This window comes from Lissotriton vulgaris, chromosome 3_1 (assembly GCF_964263255.1).
Source record: "Lissotriton vulgaris chromosome 3_1, aLisVul1.2, whole genome shotgun sequence".
NCBI lineage: Eukaryota > Metazoa > Chordata > Amphibia > Caudata > Salamandridae > Lissotriton > Lissotriton vulgaris.
The window spans coordinates 956349493-956373078 of record NC_141689.1 but is presented as its reverse complement, the minus strand read 5'-3'; the positions used below and the strand labels follow the sequence as shown (position 1 = coordinate 956373078).

The following is a 23586-nucleotide window of genomic DNA, read 5'->3' as shown; positions in this document are numbered from 1 at the left end:
CCAATTGGATTACACTAATGGGCATGCCATTGTGTTGTATGGTAGTGAGGAGAAAAAGGACAAAATTCCCTTGAACGTTCCTTGATATTTCTCTCATCCCCAGCAGTCCTCATCGATTTATTTGCTTTTTGCTGTGTTTGTGAGGCCCCAAATCCTCAGGTACACCTCAAATGACTAATCTGGAGTTTCTCAGGGACATCCTTGGTGTCCCTGAGAATGAGGAGAACTGCCATTAGTTTCTCATATTTGTTGTCTCAATGGAGTATCTTCCCTTGAATTTATCAGCAGAGATAATGGCTGGTGGTACAAGTTCATAGATTTTTAAGATGTCAGTGGTAATCAGACAAGTAGCCTACTACCCTCCCTGTGTAATCTGAAACAGACGTGGAGCAGACAGGGGACCATGTGTGCTGTTTATTTTAGAAATGGGTTGTTCGTGAACACTCTGCTCAGCGCTCACTGGTGCAACCCTTTGCTACCATGAGAATGAGCAAGTAAGGTTAAATGGTCCATGAACATTATCTGTGTACATGTCATTAGGGCTATCCGTAATAGTTTATGAATAGTCACTTTAGATTATGGAAGCATTCAGCAAAATGGGAGGATGAGTGCTGCTCAAAGAGGGCAATCCTGTTAGCCCACTTCTTTCTGCCAGAGTGATTTTGAAAACAGTGCTATCCAAGAGGCTTCCCTTCAGGAAGGTATCTCTGTTTTAGCTAGTTGGATTGACCCTTTCACCCTGCTAAAATCACTGAGCACTGATTGTCACTGGTCATCAGCCCAACTGCCCACTTTAAAAGAATACACACTGGAGCTGTCCTGCAGCTCACTGATCCTCTTTGCACTTGGATCTGCATGGGCTCTTGTTGCTGTGGGGCATCTTAACCTGGAGCAGGTGCAGTGTCCACTTTCTCCTGACTATGACTAAGCCTACAGCTCATCCATGAGCTCTGCCTGTTCTGTTGCTTCTCTTGCCCTCTGTGGAAAGCCACTGCCAGCCCAAGTACCGTGAGATGTTAAAGAGAGCCGGAGTCTGCCCCACGTCCTCACCTTTAAATGGAGAGGGGTCGCTAAACTAAAGAATTGACATCAACTATTGCTGGTGTTCACAAGCCTGCACTGAGCCCTGACACTGCTGACCATAGACAGAGGAGGATTACCCGTGGATTGACTGTAATGTCTGCAGGTGGTATGTTGGGGACTCATCCTGGAAGCAGATACGTTTGCTTATCGTAGGTATGTAAATAGTTATGATATTGCATGTGGGTGATATACAAGACTACAGAAAATTAAAGATGTATTGATCAGAATGTTTAGAAAAAGCTCTATCTGCTACTCATGAAACTTGGGTGTGTTGTCGGTGCTTTTCCAAGATATCGCTGTTGGTATCTAGCTTGCAACCAGGTTTCAGATACAAAGCGGTTGCCTGCGAAAGCAGGACCTTAATTGTCAAGGACTTAAAATGTAAGTGTCAAGAAAGCTCACAGACAAGCTGACTGTTACAAACAGCATGACTACAAAGCCTCTGGCATTTCACCTGAGTCCTACGGCTCCATTAGGGACTAAGTTCCAAGGGTATTGGGTCTTTTGCAAAGGACAATGCAGCTGTGGAATGCAAACCCTCAAGAATTTCTTACCACTGGGGTCGACCACGGCACTGGAAGTGAGCCTGTCTAGAAGTAAACTAATTGGGAATCAAGATAGATTGTGACCTATCCTGTGCGGAAGAACCATGATTAGGGACGCTGAAGGGGAGGCAGTAACTAAACCCATAAACCTGAACATTGGCTTCATCATAGGTGCTGTGTTGTGAATTAGAAGGGTTGGCCTGGACTCTCAAGTCAACAGTACAAGCCACACAAAGGTAGACAGCCAAGTTATGATCGATTACGAGTATCTTTAGGAAGGCCTGCATTTGGGAAGCTTTTTAGGTACCCCCCCCCCCCAGCATGGGCTGCTCTGCAGATCGATAGGAAAGAAGTCTAAAAGGGTTGTAGAGAGAGTGTCTAATAATGCTCTTGAGAATGCCTGATGTAGCACAATATGAACAAGTCTGGCGGGTAAGTGTTGATGTGGGTTGGTATGCCAGATGCTACCTGGATGACCCAAACTTATTGTATCCTGGGTTCATCCCTGAGGGTTCTCACTGAGTCCCACTGTGTTGTATATCTAGCATGGTAGGAGTAGTCCCAGTTCAGTATGGACACCTAGGTATCTGCCAGGTCCACATGTTGATGCAGGGGCTGGAGATATGCTGATCCTGTGAGTATATTTAAGTAAAGATGGAAGAGTCAGAAACGCCTGAAGTTCAGGCGTTTGTTACTGAAATGGCTACTCACCTTTTTCAGCTTTTTTATTGTCACTTGCAGATCTGCAACTTCTGACTCATGTTGGCGCTTCAGATCATTAAGCGAGTCTTCAGCTTTTCGTTTCTCCTAGAATGGGGGAAATTTCTTCATTATACTATATGTTACATACACAGTTAATAGGTTCTCCTCCGGGCACATTATCATGTTTGCATTAACTGCACATTCAAAAACAATATATGTTTCTCTGCAAAATACATTTTCAAAATGAGGCATATTCTCCATCTTTACTTTTAAGACTCCAGACCTACAATGAGCCACAGCAGTCTCAGTATGATCTTTTCACCAAATATTTCTGGTCTGGTTTTTTGGGGTAAACATTGATTTACATCAACTTTAAAGAACACATCCTAAAATACTGCCACACATGAGTTATTTGCACAAAATATGCCCTAGAATGCATTTTCAAACTAAACACAGGAAATGTCACACCAGGGGGTCATATAAGCTATATTGCATCTCCACGAAAAGTGCAGCGGGTGCATGTGGATCACCCCCCTCCCCCCCTTACCCCCACCCCCATGTCCGGCCCACACTTTACAGCTGTGAAAACTACTATGAAAACGCTACATTGTGAAATGCGATTGGGACTGTTCTGCGACCACCCTGCTGCGCCAAGCGTATTGTTGGGAGTTACTTTGCTTTCTGATTAGGATAGGTACATTTTCTGACGGCATCCAAACTCATAACGGCATCAAACTCAAATCTCAAAATGCTGGCCTAGGCTTTCTTGGTGCAGAGCCAGCATTTGCTGTGCTACGCAGCCAAGCTGTGCTTGACAGTGCCTCTGGGAGCCCTTGTCTGACTTCTGAGTGAGCCTTTGGGAGAGTCAATAACCCCATTCTACCAAGAGAGCATGAGGCTTGTCCTGAAGGTGTGACTGTTTTACGGTTCAACCTACTGAGCTTTTTTTTATAGCCAGCTGCCTAATTACACATTATTAGTCCCGCTCAAGGTGTGCATTTTCTTATAGTTGCGGCACCATGATGCCCTAGTTCCCGCCCCAGTGCCCCGCTATAACACATCCACACATCATCTAGACAAGCATCTGCTGAATCCCCACACCCATCTTACATACAGTAAAAAAGGAATGAATGAGTGGGTCACTATTAAATATATATTAAAGTATTAACAATACGAGGCTGCAAAAGAATACTTAATCTTCCTTCCACTGTCAAAGGAGTTGGGGGGGGGGGGCAGAGAGAGTAGAGAGAGGGAGGGGGAGGGACAGAGAAAAAGAGAGACAGAAAGAGGGCGAGGGGAAGGAAGAGAGGGAGAGAGAGAACGGGAGAGGAGGAGAGCGAGGGGGAGATAAGGAGTGTGGAGGATAGGGAGGGGTAGGAAGGGAATGAGAGAGGGGGTAGAGGGGAGAAGGCGAGAGAAAGAGGGAGAAGGAGAGGGAAACAAACCAGAATCAAGTGAAAGACAGCCTTTGAGCAGCGTTTCCCAAACTGTTGGTTGGGACCCCAGAGCTGGTTTTTGATGGGTTGAAAATGTCCAAGCACTAAAGAAAGATGCCATTAAATTCTGTATTTATCTTGTCTCATTTGCTAGCTTAAAATACAGAAGTCAAATGTCACACTATGTCTTCTGACAAATTGTTGCCTTTTACCAACTCCTCTCTCTTTAGAGTCCGAGAAAGAAAAATAATGTGATTTATGTGACAATTCTGGAGTACAGAGAGTGTGAAAGGAAAGGCTTCAGGACGCCACTTTTGTAACACACAACAAAATGTAAATACCTGTGAATGAAGTGTACACATTCAGCCGTTAGGAAAGCAAATATGAAGCACATGTTTTTGTAATTCTGAAGTGTGATGGAATCAAAGATTTTAATGTCTGGTGGGAGTGTGATGCATTTAGGAATCTTGCTGGGACAAACAGACATAATGGATTTCGTGTTTTCCATTTTTGGATAGACAGCCCCTTTACAGTTGATGCACATACTTGTTGTATGATTTCTTTTAAATTGTCTCTTTTATTGCTATAATTTGTCATGCTGAATAAAGATTATTATTATTATTATTATTATTATTAGGGTCAGAATAAATCAAGATACTTTACTTGGAGGTGCTCAGATGATTAATATTCACTGAAACCAGATTTCCACACATTATCATTTGTGTGCAATATAGTTTAATCATTAAAACTGTATATCTGTGCAAAGTTAGTGTTCATTTCAATGAAAAATGTGCTACCACACAATGTTTAGTTACATTAAAAAAAATCTCCTTCCTCTAGTCTATAAAGCTGGGTGGTCGCGAAAGTTTGTCTTTCTAAAAATTGGGTCGTAGTTCTAAAAGGTGTGGGAACCACTGCTGCAGAGGATATGAGCAACTACAACCAGCCTCACCCTTGCAGTTCAGAGCCTTACCTTTCCTAATTTCAAAAAGACAGCCAGCAGTGGTGTTTCTGGACAGCACTGGTCAAATATCCCAATCTCATAGTTCTCTTATGCCTACTCCTGGAGTTCTGACTGACCACAAAACTCAATCCTTGGTAAATGCTTTTACAGTATTAGGAGGGCAACGAAATTACCTTGTTCATACTGAACTTTCAAGTTGTTCGAATTGCATATATCTTTTGTTTTCAAATACTTTCCATATCTCGTTTTTCAATGAATTTCCAGATGTTGGTGTATTTTTCATAACTCTTATTAAGTATCCAATTCCATCACATTTAAAACAGACCCAGCCAACGCATTTCATCCCTTATCGGAACTTCATCTGGGCCTAAACAAGTTATTTTTAAATTGTTTTTAAAAAACATGTAATCAATACTTTTCACTTATTAAAATCAACAACTCTGTTTCTTATTTTTACATTACATTTTCTATATTTTCTGATTTTCTTTTTTTGTGTGTGTAATTTTGAATCTAACATATTGGGTCGTAGTTCTAAAAGGGGTGGGAACCACTGCTGTAGAGGATATGAGTAACTAAAACCAGCCGCACCCTTGCAGTTCAGAGCCTTATCTTTCCTGTCTAGATCTCTTGAAGCTATATCTCCTACTCTCATAAGCAGCAAGCAGTATGCTATGATCAATACTTCCTAAAGCTAAAGGCCGTTATTCTCCTCTCCACTGCCTTCACATTTCTCTCTCACCTGTTCTCGCAACTTACTTTGCCCTCTCCCTCAGTATAATCTTCATCCTTCTTTACCTCTTCTCTGCAACTTATTTCCCGCCCACCGTCTACTGTCTCTCTCACTCATCTCTCTCCCACTTTTCAACTCCCCCAATCTCCTTATCTAACCCTTTTACTTTTCTGTTTCCCGCATACAACCTTTGGATTTCCCTTACTCTGACCCTCTGTCCCTCTTTACTTCCTCATCTAATACCCCTACCTCGCCTTCTTCCCTCCCCAAATATTACCCCCCCCCCCCCCCCCAAAAAAATAACAAAAACAACTTGCACTGCAATTATGCATGGAAAAGGCCACTCACAGTCAGCTCTGTGGCCCTGGAGGCTTCTTCAGATCCTGTCCATAGTCCACCCCCTGTTCTCATAGCCCACAGTCCACGGCCAAGGCCATGAACAGCTGGTTGAATGGAATGGAGGCCAGTGCAGTGCCTGGCTTCAATCAAGGCCTTGTTTCCAGAGACCACTATGTACAGCCAAAGGGAACGCATAGCTGGTTCAGTGAAATAAGACCCGGTCACAAGCCTGGCACTCAACAAAGGGCTTAATTTGTACTGCCAAACTGTCCACAAGTGGTTCAGTGGTATGGGGCACGGGGGATGGAGAGGGGCAGTGCTGCACCCAGAGCCCATTACAAATTGCTGAATACAAGCATATCGCCTACACAGAACACTGGAGGTTGGGTGAACCCAGTACAGGGCGTTTCTTAAAACAAGGTCTTGCAGTCAACCGCTGCTGCCAAAGGCTGTGCACAGCTATGGTTGGGTGCATGGGACAATGGGCATGGGGCCTGGCTGCAGGCCAGGCTCTGAATCCAACCATCGTGTTGCATGGCTGGAAGGGCGAGATTTTGATCGATATCTTATCACTATTGATCTAAAACCCCGATCTGGTCGACTGAACCTTTATTGCCTGTCATTGAGGGAAGAAAGTGCATCTCTTACCAAGTTAGTTCACCCAATAAAGGACTCCGCTTCAAAGGATCACAAACAACTTCTAGCTTTCAAAGATTTATTATAAAGTCAAGATAAGTTGCAGGTACAAGCATCTCAAAATGAGATTCACAAGATACACGGGCCCAACTACATACATGTGCTCTCTGAAAGCCCTCAGACGAGCAACGGAAACTACAAGCACCAGTTCTAAAAATAATAGGGCTATTAGCATAGACACATATTGAGATCTCTCAGTCATTTACAGCCGGAGGGAAAATACAGGTTAGGCTGTCCCTACCCTGATCTAGATGGTATCCCTACTTAACCAGGTCCCTACCTAACAAAAGGTGTCAGCAGTGAATGACCCCCAAGGGAAGTCACCCACTCTCAGTCTCTTGGTGAAAACCTATAGTTCTCCAATCATGACCCCTCTCTGCCTACCCATCCGCTCTCTTAAGGGTCCTCAGGCTTCTGCTCTAACTCCACCCAGGGGTGCTGTCCCTAATACAAAAATACAACAACATTTAGGACGCCCCTCGTGAGACGCCCCTCACGTGGTGTAGCTTCTGGCTTTTTCCATGATGAGGCCTTGTGGTTAGAGTCAACCTTGCTTCTCAGACTCTTCTCCGGCCCGCTGATACCCCTTAAACATTCCGGAACCCTCCTCCATGTCTGGTCCGTCTCTTGAACAAACTTCTATTCATATTATTTATAATTGAATACCCCCTTTTCTCTTACAGACAGACATTTGCAGCCAAATCCCAATTCTCATAGTCTTCCAACCGCGTTGCAACATTCCCCGGCCCAGACTAATATGTGTAAATCAACGTTAAAGCCTTCCAGCCCTACAACATTTTTATAGTATTCAACTTCTTCTTTAATTATTAGCATGTTAATACTCTTATTCTATTTATTCGGTAAACACATCTATAAATCATGGCCTACTCATTATTACTAAACATTAGTGCAATCCATGTTGTGAAATTGAACCACCTTCCCCCTCCCTTCTAGCTCTGGCCCTGAGGCCTACCACGTTCAGCGTTTCCGTATGCCATCTTACATTTTAGCAGCTACACAACATGGATTCAGGAATAATCACGTCTAATTAAATCATATTGTTTCACACATTTCTGTATTAGTTCCACTTCTACTTAAATCTCTATATTAACTACACATTTCAGAATATAACTGTAGGTACTATCAGCACTCATGGCATTTCTCTTCATGACTTGTGCTTACTACGTGTAAGTGTGACGCACTTCTACATTTAGGTCAGTTTGCGCTCTCCCAGTTCCCCCCTTTGATGACCTCTCGGGGTCATCATTAACATTTAAACTGCAGTGATTGCTAGCATAACTCGTTTCTGTGTTTCCAGAGCCCTCAGGCTCCGGTACTGACTATCTTGTATGGCAGCCAATCTCTGCAGCTGTTTTCTCCGAGCCCTCTCTGACCTTCTTGCTCTGTACCATTTGAATACCCTCACCAATCCCCACAACACGATCCCACAGATCAATATTATGATGATAGGTTTTAGTATTTTCCACACAAAGCTTTTGCCTAAGGTGGTGAGCCAACCTCCAGCTTCACTTATTCCATGGCCCACCTTTTCCCAGACATTTTCTCTGCTCAGGTGTTCGATCTCTTTGTGAATATCAGTTATGTTCCTAATAACTTTCTCAAGGGGCTTCGAATTGTCTGGAATGTAAGTACAACATTCCTGGACCTTCAAAGCCTTACAGACTCCGCCCTCTTTTGCTAATAGGACGTCTAATGCAAGACGGTTCTGGAGAACCATAGCCCTTATCGATTGCATCTCTCCTTCTACCAGCATTAAGGACTGAGCAGTGCTGGCAGACAACCTGTCTACGACTGTTGCCAGTCGTCTAATTTTAACATCATTAAGGATTAATCCCAAAAGAGGGAACACAGCTCCAAAGACATCTCCAACCATTTCTACACCTCCTACATCTCTCCTTCCCCTCGATGATGTCTTGCCCTCGATGATCTCTAAGTCTTGGGCATGATATATTTTAGGGAAGATAATTGCCAAGTAACATGATCCATACCAGTTGTCAGGTAGTCTTACGTAGGCATTTCTCCCACATACAAAATATACATTTGGAATCGCTTGCATTCCCTTCAGGAAGTCCTTAGTATAGTACTCTAAATTGAAAGCATGTTCACAGCTAACTTCTCCCACGTATACATTTTCATAATACGTTTTGGCTCTATGAAGACATAACTTTCCTCTCTGCGTTCTATCTAAAGCTATTGGACCACTACTACCCTTTCTCTTGTGTGCCTTTTCTTCCTCGGTCCAATCTGTTTTCCATTGTCCTGATTTTTTAAAAATCTTTTGTCTCCTATTTCGATCATCCACCTGCCCTATGAACTTTTTCTCGACTTCTGACACCTTGCATGTCAGGTTATTTCTACGGGCATGTGAAGTATCTAAGGTAATCCAAGGAATGAAAAACTTTGCCAACCTGTCTTCACTCTTCCAGTAGTCCCATTTATTCATTTGTTTATAATTTGGGACTTCTGGTAACACTGCATCGTAATTGGAGAAATAGTATTCAAAACTATCTCTCCCATAAAATATACTAAGCAATAAGCTACATGTAATGCCATATGTCAGCGGGAGGTGATGATATCGAATGCCTTCATCTACAGACGCCGGCAACTGCATGCAGACGTAACAGTCCTTGACCTCCATGGCATCCACGTATTCATATAATAGTTTAGCATAAGCATTTGACCTAAAGTCACCTTGGGACTCATCTACGTGTAACCTGCGGGCTTCTGCAGCTAATAACGCTTTTTCTTGTGTGTTTTCCCCTTTCTCACCAGCAACGGTGGGTGTAAGCGCCTCTACAGATTTCACATCAGTTACCTTTGCCTCTTCCTCACGTCCCTTTACATAAGAGACTCTTACTACTAAAGCTATTAATATTATCACTCCATTTCGTCAGACTGTATGGCTCTCTTGTATCTTGGCACAAAGTTCTTTTCCTTTCGTTCCTTTACAGTCTCTCTTACTCCTTTTGTCCTTAGAACCACACAACTGGAAGCTGACAACCTTCTTCGCAAAAGTTCTTTATAGTTCAATACAGACAACCCTAGCCCTTCTCCAGTAACTCAAGGAAAGGTCCCTAAGATTCTCTGCTTCCTGGGCGCTAGGTAATCTTCTTTTCTTCTCGCTTATTTACAAAGTCTTTTAAGCATCTACTATCAGGCGGTCGCCTGCAGCTTCGACAGCAAAGTTCAATATTTCCATACGAAGATTGTGCTCTTCTTGGGCTGATATCTTTGTACCAAAATCGGGGAATTGCAATTCTGTGAGAAACATGTGCTTTAACTTGCTGAGGCGGGGAGGTCGGGGAACCATGAATGTCAGTGACCCTTCTTGTTCGACTCCGGGTACTAACAGTCGTATTTCCACTGTTACGATGGGCTCAGAACTGGACACCACCACCGCTCGGATCCTCCCTGTCACTGGTTTCGAAGCCATCTGTCGCCAGATATGTCCACTCAGGGGTGGAGTATCTTCTGCTAGGTACACGCACTCTTCTTGACCTCCTCAAGACCGGTGCTTCAGCGCCCTGAGCACCTTCTTCCGGGTCTGAATCTTCTGATATCGGAGGAAGGGTTCTCTCTGGAGTTGACCTCAGACTAGAGCTTCTTCTCTGCGGCCAATCCGCTTCTCCACGTACCCTTCTACTCCTTCTCCTTCTCGTCTGTTCACGCTCTCTGTCAGACCTGTCAGTGTCTGACTCGTACTCCCAGCTACTTTCTCCTTCAGTAGCGTCGTCTGTTTCGCTGCTGTACTGACCGTCCCCAGCTTGGTCAGACTCGTTCCTCGCTTCCGCTGGCACCTCTACAGCTTGGCTAGCCCCCTCTATGGCTTCTCGGTCCGCAGCTGGACGTCTATCCGAGAGAGGAGCTGTGTCTTCCAGAGGTGCTGGAACTCTCCGCGTGTGCGACGCGTGGATCCAGTTGGGCAGGCCTCCCACCTTCACTGCCGTGTTCGTGATCAGGATGATCTGGAAGGGCCCACGCCAATGAACATCCAAGCAGCTTTTTCTCACGTGTTTTTTCACCAGGACCCAGTCCCCAGGAAGCAAGTCATGACACGGGTCCTGGCACGATGGTACCTCGGCAGCCTGCACCTGAAGGGACACAGAATGAATGGCGTCAGACAGCCCCTTACAATAGTCCAGGATCATATCATCTGTGATGCTAATCAGTGCAGCAGTTGGGACAGAAGGTAACCTCATTGCTCTTCCCATCAATACCTCATGAGGAGACAAACCAGTTCTCCTATCCGGGGTACTACGGAGGCTCATAAGGACCTATGGCAACGCATCAGGCCAACTCAAGGATGTTGATGAACACACCTTTGCAATTCTGGCCTTGATGGTGCCATTTATTTGCTCCACAATTCCTGAAGCCTCTGGTCGATAACTGCAATGTAGTTTCTGATCTATGTTCAAAGCTGCACAAATCATTTTCACAAGCGAGCTGTTGAAATGCGTTCCCCTATCTGATTCCAAAGAGGCCGGCACCCCGAAGCGCGGGATAAGCTCCCTAAGCAGTAACTTGGCTACTGTGAGGGTGTCGCACCTACGTGTAGGGTATGCCTCAACCCATCTGGAGAAAACGCAAACAACCACCAGGATATAACGGAGGCGGCTGCACCTTGGCATTTCAATAAAATCTATCTGCATTCGATTGAATGGACCTCCTGACCTCCCAATGTGGCTCAGTGCAACTGGTGTCTTTTTCCCTACATTCAACTGCTGACACGTCACACAACGCTGGCACACTGCTTCGGCTGCTACTCTGAACTTAGGGTTGTACCAGGTCTGTCTAAACACCCTCAGCATAGCATCTCTTCCTAAGTGGACGGGACCATGTATGTGTCTGGCCATTGGGCTCACCATCTCATTGGGCAACACTGCTCTGCCATCTGCTGAAACCCAAAAATGGGCCTCACCCATCACGCATCCTGCCTTTTGCCATGTTTCTTTTTCACAATCAGGAGCATTTTCTTGCATGTCTTTTAGTTCGTCCCAAGTATCAACAGTTTCTAATATCATGGCTAATTCGGTCCTTACATTTATTCCACCCACTTCCACCTCTGTGAAAGAGTACCCTGTTTCTGCGCAATACCGCGCGACTTCGTCGGCATATCTATTGCCTTGTGACACGAAGTCCATATTTCTGGTATGTGCGGTGCACTTCACAACTGCGATTCCTGCTGGACATTGCAACGCCTCTAACAACAGGCGCACAAACTCTCCATTGCGAATGGGAGAGCCTGAAGAGGTCATGAAACCTCTTTGAGACCACAACTGCCCGTAATCATGAACTACCCCGTAACCATATTGACTGTCAGTGTATATGGTGACTCGGATTTGATTGCTTGCCAGGCAGGCACGTGTCAGGGCAATAATCTCGGCTACCTGAGCGGAGTGTACTCCTTCCAGGCATCCAGCTTCCAATACTCCAGTAATTGTGCAAACAGCGTAAGCTGCTCTCAACTGCCCAACTTCGTCTCTTACACATGAGCCATCGACAAAGAAAATTTCATCTGGGTCAGTCAGTGGCTCATCTACGATGTCGGGTCTTGGTTTGGTGCCTAGTTCAGTCACATCGAGGCAGTCATGGTCTGTACATTCATCATCATCCTCAATATCGTTTGGAAGTGGCATCAAGGTAGCAGGATTTAAAACAGAGCATCTCCTGAGGGTCACGTTCTCTGCAGCAAGAATGACTTGCTCATAGCGCGTGAGCCTGCTGTTCGTCAGATGCTGTGTTTTGGTCCTGGTCATCAACAATTCAACAGAGTGGGGCACATGCACCTCTAACGGGTGCCCCATGACTATATTTTCACACCTCTCAATGCTGACACCTGTTGCGGCAACGGATTTGAGACATCCGGGCAACGCTGCGGCTACTGGGTCTAAAGTAGCCGAGAAATAAGCGACTGGTCTACGGGCATTCCCATGAATTTGGACTAACACAGACAGCGCGCATCCCTCTCTCTCACAACAGTAGAGCAAGAATGGTTTATCGTAATCTGGCATTCCCAGAGCCGGAGCACGACACAAGTCCTCTCTCAGCTGCAGGAACGCCATCAAACAGTCTTTGTCCCATGGTACCGGATCGCTCACCTCCTTGTGCGTCAGTTTTTGCAAGGGCTTTGCTTTCAGTGAAAAGTTTGCAATCCACTGTCGGCAATATCCCACCATTCCTAGGAACATCCTGACTTCTCTCTGTGTTTTAGGCGCATTCATCTTCATGATGGCCTCTATCCTGTCTGGTGACACCTTTCGTTTTCCTTTCTCAATTCTGTGTCCCAAGTACTGCACCTCTGTCAGGCAGTACTGCAATTTTCCCGGGGACACCTTATGCCCATTCTCAGCTAGGTGATTTAACAAAGCAATAGAGTCTTCCCTGCAAGCTTCCTCTGTTTCTGACGCCACAAGGAGGTCGTCTATGTACTGGACCAGAACTGACCTCTGGGGCAGCACTAGACTTTCAAGATTTTTCTTTAGAAGCTGGTTGAAGATCGATGGGCTCTCTGTATACCCCTGAGGAATACGACACCATGTTAGGACGCGATATTCCAGCTTAAATGCGAAAAGAAAATGGCTTTCTTCGTCCAGAGGGATCGAGAAGAAAGCCTGACAAAGATCAATTACAGTGAACCATTCTGCTTGGAACGGTATCTGAAACAGTATCACGGATGGATTCGGTACCACTGGACAACACGAAACGACTATGTTATTAATCTTTCTGAGGTCCTGCACTATCCGGAATTTCCCATTTGGTTTCTGCAAACCCATAATCGGGGAGTTACATGGACTACCCACGATTTCCTTCAGTATTCCCTGCTTAATCATGGATTCGATCACGGGTTTGATGCCTGCAATCGTTTCTGGAGTCAATTTATATTGAGGTGTTCTTGGAAACTCAGCATGCGGTTTCACTACAATTTTCACTGGGTCCACCCCTTTCACCAACCCAATCTCTTCCCCAGTGAAATCCCACACTTCTGGAGCAACTGTCTCTCTCAGATCCCAGGGGAGCTCGTCTACTGTCAGAGTGGGATACAATTCCACACATATTCTGGAATTTGCGACTTTAAAGTCAGCATCATCGTCATTAGTCAATACCTCCACGCCCTGTGGTGTGCAGTATATGGTGCAATTTAACTTGCACAAAAGGTCTCTTCCTAGCAGACATACAGGACTAGAATCGCAAACCACAAACTGATGCTCATCACTGTACTTCCCTATTTTCACCTGCACGGGTTCAGTCAGAGGACTGGTCATTCTCCTGTTAGCGACCCCCACCACTTGTATGGTCTCTCCAGACATGGGCAGGCCTGGAACTGCGGCTGATCTGATCGTGGATCGGGTGGCTCCTGTGTCCACTAGAAATGTCGTGGGGAACCCTGCCACTTCGGCCTCAACATAGGGTCCCCTCTGGTCTACCTCCAGAGCTGCCCCGAGGGTGCAGTCATTCCTTTCTACCCTCTGTCCAGTTAGTGGGTCCACATAATAGCATTCCTCTCCCCCGACAAACAGTGGCATCTGTCTATAGGTCTTACCCATAGTCCCTACTCTGGGTGGCTGCGGGAACTGAGCTCGGGGAGGTGGGCCCCCCCCTTTGAGCACCTTTCCCTGGTATTGCGTTACCCCTCTTGTAGGCGCACTCTGGGTCTCTTCCTCTTCTACCTCTTGGTCTCCTATCTCAACATTATAGGGACACTCGCGTTTCCAATGCCCCACCTCGTTACACTGGTGGCACCTAGTTGTTTTCTTTAAGGCAGCTATATCTATCCTGGGTCTAAAGGTGGAGTTCTCCTCATTGCCCTTGTTCTGACTGTACTGTTTCTTTCCTCCAGTACCTGTTCCTGGTTGCTGTTGCTGCTGTCCCCCCTTCCCTGCTGCCTGCATCTGTACCACCATCAGTTTCTCCTTTAGTTTCTTAGCCTTGGAGTCTATCTCATCACAGCAGTACCTGGCATACCTCAGTATTTCGTCTAGGGGTTTATTTTGCCAACAAATCAAGTGTTGCTGTATCATTAAACTAATATCCGGTCTCAGGCCCAAGACGAACTTGGACACAAATTGCCCTATGTCCTTCGGATCCATGACATCCAGACCGCTATACTGTTTAAACGCCTTCAGCAATCTCTCATAGTATTCGTGAACTGTCTCTTTGGGTTCCTGTCTTGTTCGGTCAATTTTTACCCAATCTATGTCTTGCATTGGCACTTTATCTTTCAGCCAAGTCATTACTCTCTCGAACTTTGCCATCACACTCTCGGACGGCCCATTAGTCTTAGCATCTCTCTCGGGCTCTATGGTGGGCCACTCAGCGCTAACCTTGCATGCGGTCCACAAATCCCCTGGCACTACTATGTCAAACAGCGTGTTCAAATCTATCCATAGGACCTTTGAGATTTTTACGAATCTCTCAACTTGCTTATACCACTCCACTGGGTTTTCCCGCAGTTTGGGGAAAGAGGTGGTAAAAGCAGCTAAATCCCCCCTACTCCAAGGGACGTGGACATAGGTCCCATTTGCGACTTCCCTCAAAGGGTATGTCTCTACTCCCTGCTGTCCTCCTGGTGTCATACCAAGTGTGCTTCTCCTGACGGTCCCTCTCTTGGACCACCTCTCTTCCCACTTATCTAGGGCCCTCCATGTCCTTATTCCAGTGATCAGCTCCCTTATGTGTGTTTTCAATCCGATGGTTCTCCTCTCATCTAGATCTCGGTCTGAGTAATGTAGCCTGTGGTTGCCCTGTAATGCTTTGGTTCTTGACAGGTCCACCATATATTTGCCTGCTAGTTCTACCAATTTCTCATGGATTGCCCTCGCCTTTCGAGTTACGTCCTTTGCCATGAACAGAATTTCATCCTGCTCATACATGTCCATTCTTTCTAAGGGCAGGGTACCGTCTACCATGTCATCCAGATCCGACTTTAAGCTGGAGACATCGAGTCTTTTGGCTTTTATTTCTGCTCGCAATAACTCCTTCGAGGGAGGTTCACAGGTTTCTCTCCCATCCCAACTCCGGGCCCTACGTTTGGGTTCGGGAGAGTTGGGGAGTGCTCTCTCTTGTTCCCATCTCTCCAGGTCCCATGCTCGGCCATCCGATCTTGGAAGGTGATGGAACACGGGCCTGTTACCCCCTATCTTACTTTGTCCATTCTCTCCTCTCTTTTCACAGTAGGCCTCTCTGCTATTCTCCCTTCGGTCCCCATTCTCTCTTGGCCTCGTATCACTCAGTATCTGATACGATCCTTCCTGGTTTCCCATATTCCCTGGGCTGCGCTCATGTCCGTCATCACAGGGACTATGGTGCGGCCTCTCGCAACTCCCACTCTGTTCTCTGTTGCCTGGCACGCAGTGGATACACTTAAAGCTGTCTCTGTACTCCCGAGCCCTTCTGTCTTCATCACTACGTATTGGGCGAGACACCCCCCCGCTTCCTGGGCCCTCGTTTTCCAGGTCTGATCTGCCTCCACTCCGGGCCCAATGGGTGACTCCCCTCCTGTCCTTCTGCCTCCCGTCCCACTCCGGACTGCTCTCTTCAGCCCCGCAGTGAGTCTGGGCTCTGCTGTCCTGCCTTTCCCTTTCAACTTCCGCAGTCATGATGTTCTTGTGAGCCTCTACTGCCTCATCCCACTTCTTCATGTACTCATTTAACTCCTGAAAGGATTTCCGTCCTGATCCCCTCATATCCTCTGGCCATCTAATGTCCCCCAGATCCCCTGCGGTGTGTACTGGGGTGCTCCACTCTCTTGGTATCGGCAACTGGCTTGGGGAGTTGATCGTATCATTCCTCCTTGCCATCTCTGCTCTTTCTCTGTCCCTCCGTACCCGTTCTTCCCCTCTAGCCCTGTCTGGGTCATATATCGATACTATAGGACCTATGGTAACAGGTACCTGTAGTGCATCGGGTAATGCGTAGGATGTGGCACACTCCGTCTCTGGCGGCCTTTGCACCACAAACCTCCCGACTACCTGTTGCACCTGGCTAGGCTGGGACAGTTCTTTCTTTGCAGCGGGATCCCAATCGGGACTGGGAAGCGGCCCATGCTCTCCTGCATTGCCCCCCCCTTTCTCTCTATTCTCGACATCTCCCCCTGCTCTGTTATACGGAGGTGGCCTGTCTGTCAATAATCTGTTTATCAGGCTGTCCTCTGTCTCGCTCTCGTCATCCTCTTCTAGGGGGCTTTTGTTCCCGGGCATCTCTAACACTGGATATAATTTATTTACTTCCATGTTATGCACCCTCCATCTTTTAGCATCCGCATCCCACTTGGCATCCTGTACTGCCCTTACCGAACGTTTCACTCTTTCTTGCCGTCTGTTCATGTTCTTTTCATGCGCTGCCCTAATCCATGCATTAAGGGCTTCAAACTGGGTTGGTCTAGGCAAGGGTCTCGTAGAGGTCATAATTGCTTTTAATCTGTGTAGCACCTCTAATCTGAACGTCCCGTACTTCGGGAACGTGAGTTCCTCATTTCCGTCTGTAATCTTACTCCACTCTGAGATCCACAGAATCGTGTGCAGCCCAACATTTGACCCCATATAACGAGCCGGTGTACCCTCCGGCGGGGCTTCTTCCCCTTCATACGATCCCCTGCGCTCTCTTTTAAACAGCGCTCTTAACCATTTAAAACACTTCATAATTATGCGCAAAATTTCCAGCTTGAATACTCTGTTTACTTCCTGATGACAATCCACCAATCCTAGCGCGGCTTTGCTAGCTGGCCTATCGCAGCGCGGTCTTTCACCGGCCGGCCAATCCCAGCGCGGCACTTTCTGACGTCACTAGTCTCCGCTTCGCAGCAGCACCCCTCCTTTCTCAGCTCTCCTCGCGGTCATGCATGCGTCCCATTCATACTCTGAAAAATGACTACTTCCGACCAAGCGGTCACTTCCCTCGACTGTACGTCCACAGTCTATCTGTAATTGTCAACACAACTGACGAGATGTCTATCGTCCCTCTGATAGGTTCTTTACACACACACAGTAACTTCCGACCAGCGTCCGTTACTCACGCACTCACTCTTACGTTCCCCCTATCTCGGTCTTCCGGGTGATCAATGGTACCTTATGACCCCCTTCACTCTAGTTAACAATTACTCTGGGTGTCCGATACACCCGAACCACTTAAGCTCTCCTTGAACTTAAGATTTCCACCGGTTGTGCGCGCTCACAACCTGTTCCACAGTCACTCTACAGGCATTCAACTCCGCCAGACATTACAACATAGATACAATACAAAACACCGCAATCTTAACACGCATGACCCTTTATACTCACTCTCGACCGATACTGCTGCTTTTCTGTCTCACGTCATCCGGTCCTTCTTCGGCGGGCGGTTCTTCCGATCATCGATCTCTAGGGGCCTTGGGGTAATCTAACCTGGCCTAGATCACCTTCCTCAAGAAGGCAACCATCCTCTGCTACCAACTGGAAGGGCGAGATTTTGATCGATATCTTATCACTATTGATCTAAAACCCCGATCTGGTCGACTGAACCTTTATTGCCTGTCATTGAGGGAAGAAAGTGCATCTCTTACCAAGTTAGTTCACCCAATAAAGGACTCCGCTTCAAAGGATCACAAACAACTTCTAGCTTTCAAAGATTTATTATAAAGTCAAGATAAGTTGCAGGTACAAGCATCTCAAAATGAGATTCACAAGATACACGGGCCCAACTACATACATGTGCTCTCTGAAAGCCCTCAGACGAGCAACGGAAACTACAAGCACCAGTTCTAAAAATAATAGGGCTATTAGCATAGACACATATTGAGATCTCTCAGTCATTTACAGCCGGAGGGAAAATACAGGTTAGGCTGTCCCTACCCTGATCTAGATGGTATCCCTACTTAACCAGGTCCCTACCTAACAAAAGGTGTCAGCAGTGAATGACCCCCAAGGGAAGTCACCCACTCTCAGTCTCTTGGTGAAAACCTATAGTTCTCCAATCATGACCCCTCTCTGCCTACCCATCCGCTCTCTTAAGGGTCCTCAGGCTTCTGCTCTAACTCCACCCAGGGGTGCTGTCCCTAATACAAAAATACAACAACATTTAGGACGCCCCTCGTGAGACGCCCCTCACGTGGTGTAGCTTCTGGCTTTTTCCATGATGAGGCCTTGTGGTTAGAGTCGACCTTGCTTCTCAGACTCTTCTCCGGCCCGCTGATACCCCTTAAACATTCCGGAACCCTCCTCCATGTCTGGTCCGTCTCTTGAACAAACTTCTATTCATATTATTTATAATTGAATACCCCCTTTTCTCTTACAGACAGACATTTGCAGCCAAATCCCAATTCTCATAGTCTTCCAACCGCGTTGCAACATTCCCCGGCCCAGACTAATATGTGTAAATCAACGTTAAAGCCTTCCAGCCCTACAACATTTTTATAGTATTCAACTTCTTCTTTAACTATTAGCATGTTAATACTCTTATTCTATTTATTCGGTAAACACATCTATAAATCATGGCCTACTCATTATTACTAAACATTAGTGCAATCCATGTTGTGAAATTGAACCACCTTCCCCCTCCCTTCTAGCTCTGGCCCTGAGGCCTACCACGTTCAGCGTTTCCGTATGCCATCTTACATTTTAGCAGCTACACAACATGGATTCAGGAATAATCACGTCTAATTAAATCATATTGTTTCACACATTTCTGTATTAGTTCCACTTCTACTTAAATCTCTATATTAACTACACATTTCAGAATATAACTGTAGGTACTATCAGCACTCATGGCATTTCTCTTCATGACTTGTGCTTACTACGTGTAAGTGTGACGCACTTCTACATTTAGGTCAGTTTGCGCTCTCCCATGGCCAAAGGTTTTGTGCAGCCTAAATTGGGTACTTTGGTGGTCATGCACCCATCACTGGCAGTGCATAGTCAAAGTCATGTAGCGCAAGTGTTGACCATGCAGGAGGTACGGCGCAAGCGCGTGCCCAAACCCCTACTTCGTATGCAGCAGGGGTTGGACTCAACAAAGTTGTATACAGTATATTATCAAACTAATCAATGAAAATGTTTTATTAGTGATGTCATGTTGTCTTCTTCTCATAAGACAGTCATCTTTGTTAAGAAAAATCCCCTTAAAAGGTAAAGTGAAGTTATGTACACTAAACAAAACTGACACCCCCTGAAATGGGTGGCTACGGTCAACTGAGCAAAGTATAACAAGCACCCTCATCATGCGGACCATAACCCGTATTCAAAAAGCAACACCCATGACCAGTAGCGGTTGGTGGTGAGAGTAGATGCTGGGCGGTGACGTGGGGAGGGGAGGGGCAGAGTGGAGGGTAGTAATGTATGGATTACGGAGGATTAGAGGTAAGTAAACATATAAATAAATAAAACGAATTTCGTTGCGCGCACTGCATACCCAAATGCGAGGCAGTGCACGCAACGAAATTCGTTTTATTTATTTACATGTCTACTTACCTGTAATCCTCCATAATCCATACATTACTACCCCCCACTCTGCCCCCTCCTCCCCACGTCACCGCCCGGCAGCTACTCCCACCACCGACCGCTACTGCCCATGACCTCACAATATTCATAACAATAAATAGCAGGGGATATGTTATGTCACAAATAGTGTTGCCAATGTAATTTGTGCTGTCATCTGCAACATCCTGGTGAGCGTATGAGGACTGGATTTGAGGTGCGTGTTTTTGTTTGCACGAACGTAGCATTAATTAATTTTTGCTCAGCTAACATCACATGACAAACATAGGGAACTAGTTTTCTTTATTACCTATAACGTAACTACTACTGTGTTTTATAGGGGAATTTCTGAAGTTTATCAAAGAGTATGTTAATGTTGTCTAAGCAGAAGAAACCTTAATTAGTATTAACCATGTTCTTTTTTTTTAAAACACCTAAGTATAAAGTATTCAAGAGCATTAAGACAATGAGACAATACTTTAAGAAAACGTGTATTGATTTCTTCTTAAGCTCTTTTCCGTCTTTCAGTTTCAGTATGTTTGTTCACGGAAGTAATAGGTGTTCAAAGACGTCATGCACACCTTTGTCAGAAGGGAAATTCTGTTCCTGCAGCAGGAAGAACAAAGAGTCGGATTTCGTTGTAATTTACCTGAACTATGGATTTTCTATTAAGCCGGTTGCCGGTTGCTGACACTGTACTTTTTAAAGTTATGTAAATAATTGCTTGTGGCACCTCTTCTAGACTAGCTGGATTTGTATTTAGGATTCTACACAATCAGTTTAGAGTATTGTTGAATGTTGCATCATTTCCATCAATATCCTAGAGACAGTCTACAAACTCAGCATTTGTTTCCATCAGAGCCATAGAAGACCCACAACAGATAACACTGGAGTTAGATATGTTTGGTGATAGGTTTGAATTTTTGGTGGGTCTTTAGCAAAGTTCTGTAACCACGACGTCCCAGTAACCCCACCACCCAAACCCCACACTTTAGAGTTAGAGAATAAGTTCTGCGCCCACTTTGTATAACTACTGGTCTATATGTCTCATTGTCTATTTTACACCCAGTACAATATCTTCTCTGTATGCTTCTCCCTTCATTTGTGTTTTCCATGGTGCACAACCCATGTCCCCCACCTCATATGCTCTGCTAATATCTAGCTTTCATCTCAGGGCCCATATGTCAAGTTCATCCTTAGCCCATCAGTTCTTCTCTCTGTTCCACATCTCCTCTTTCCTAACTTGCCTCTCGTCTTCCATGGCCCATCTCTCCACTGACCACCTCTCCATTGTCCTGTGCCACATTGCGCCCATCTTCTCTGGCCTAATGCCTCCTGACAACATGCCACCTCTCTTGTCTACCAGTCTCATAGCAAAGCTAATGGCTGCTCAACATCTAAAGGAGATTTTTGTTGTTGGCCACAGTCTCAGCTCCCAGATCTATATTCAGTGTATCTTCAGGGTCAGGAGAATGGGCCTGCCTATCAAGCCGGTCACCAGTTTCCTTCCATGGTTCATTAGTGACTTCCTTCTTGTGCGTTTTGCATGATTTGCAGGAGATGGGGACTCCAAGAGTGGATCTGTTTGCATTCCTGGTCTTCTGTTCAGTGGAAGCATCTGCTCATGCAGGGCAGTGGATGTTTTGTCTCTCCAGTAGCCCCAATTCCTTCTTTGTGCATTTCCTTCAATAACGATTTTTCTGAGAAAAAGTTCTGAAAAAAGTTTTCTCAGAAAGAGACGCTGGAGATTATGCAGGTGACACCAATCAATCCCAGTGTTATATAGTCCCCCCCCCCCCAATTCTTTCCAAGGCACTATAGTTCTATTTCATATAAAGTTTTTCTGTGAACTCAAACCTTGAAATGTCTCTGTCTAAATGTTTGGAGATTGGGCACACTGCAGTATTTAGGAGGTTCTAAACAAAGAAGTGGTAATGTCCCACAGACAGGAAGGACATTTTGAGTTAATTTACATTTACACTATTCCTTTAGATTTATTGTCTGCTAAAGTTTTGTTTTTAGTAACACGCACTCCTATCAATCAGTAGGGTGACTTTGATCCCTGCTAAATCATTAGTCTTATTTATAGTTCTTTGCAGATAAACCGGTATTACAAACTAACTCGACTTTTAAGCCCAAGATATCGCAAACTTCAATGCTGCACAAGAATCGATCTTCCGGTCCTCTCTGCATAGGGTGGGTTGGAAGAAGAATATGATTCACATTGCCTAGGTGTATGCATAGTATGAGAGTTGATCAAAACAGGTGTCTTTCTTGCCTAAGTGTGATGCAATGTTTGTGAAATGTGGTACTTCAGGAAGCAGTGAGAAGCTTTCTAAAATATTCCCAGTAGTTGGATTTGCATGAAGTAATTAAGTCATATGAGGTTGCGGAAATGTTTTTTCAAGGTGAAGTGTTAGCTAGATCCACTGTATGGTTTTCAAGGACTTCGTCGAAGGGTATTTCTTTGCATGACATTTGCTGTGCACCTACAGGCTAGTATATACCTATGTTAGGCGCTAAAAGTGTTTTCTGGGAGTACCATGTTCTGCGAGTTTTGGTCCGGAGGTTCTAAATATAATAGTGCATAATTATGTGAATTATGTTTCAATCAATTTCACTGTCGCAAATAACACATCTTTAATTTGTATCCCGTGTTTCAATGGCTTGGTAATACTCAAAAGTAAGGGCCAGATAGGCATAGAGGAGATGGTAATGGATATGTCCCTTTGCATCAGGGAAAAAGCATAAGATTATGCAAACAGTACACAAGGGATATGAAAACTGAGTAAAAACATAAAAACATTTGAATAACTCCCTCTCCATTTAAGGAAATGACATCTGTGTACCTGTGCAGTGGAAACTACATACACAACATTAGCAAAAAGCCACAGAGGTGCTTCAAATTTGTGTGTGTTCCCCAACTTTTAAATGAATGCTAAAAATAACGGCGCTAGAAAGAGTTCCGGTGAAATTCTCTTTGTCACGAATTCTTTTTGCAGTACCAAAATTCCCAAATTCCGAAATAGGATTTTGCTTTTGCAAATGCATTCATGTCTATGTCTACTTTGCCCGAACTGCTTTGTGATTCGGCCCTAAGTGACTACTCAGAAATATCCCTCTGCGCCTGCTGAGCAAACTATAATTAGCCTGCGACCTTCAACATACAAACATCTGATTGCTCAGATGGAAAATGCAGACGCACTGTGTGCCAGAGGTGGAACACTGTTGTAAACTTTCTATTTGCCAGAGGTTCTGCGATTTACAGCACGCTACAGGCCCACAAAGCAAACAGTGCAGCTTGATTGTCTCTTTGTTTTGTGGGCGATTTTCTGTCTAAAAATGCATACCTGAAGGAGTCAGGTAAGCGCTATCGCATCTGAAACACAACATGTACGTTAGAAAAGGAATGCAGCACATTAATGAGAACAAGACCTTATCCTTGATACCCTGATACCTCTGTTCATTTCCCAGAACTCACTTTAGACAAACTACCAGGTGCTACGTTGCCATGGTGTGTGAAGTTCCCGCTGATATGGGTGGCAGTCTTTGTGCTTGATACACATAATCTCACACACAACAAGAGAACAGGAGTTGGGTTCCAAGTGGAATGGCGTTGCAGAAT

At 45.3% G+C, this 23586-nt stretch overlaps 1 protein-coding gene across 1 annotated transcript in view; it reads right to left on the bottom strand.

Annotated features, from left to right (window-relative positions):
• RASEF (RAS and EF-hand domain containing) overlaps window positions 1-23586 on the bottom strand; it is a 336005-nt gene that overhangs the window by 148322 nt on the left and 164097 nt on the right. Inside the window, exon 4 of the mRNA XM_086961323.1 lies at window positions 2340-2435. Coding sequence (XP_086817449.1) covers window positions 2340-2435 — 96 coding nt within the window. The remainder of the gene's footprint in view (window positions 1-2339; window positions 2436-23586) is intronic.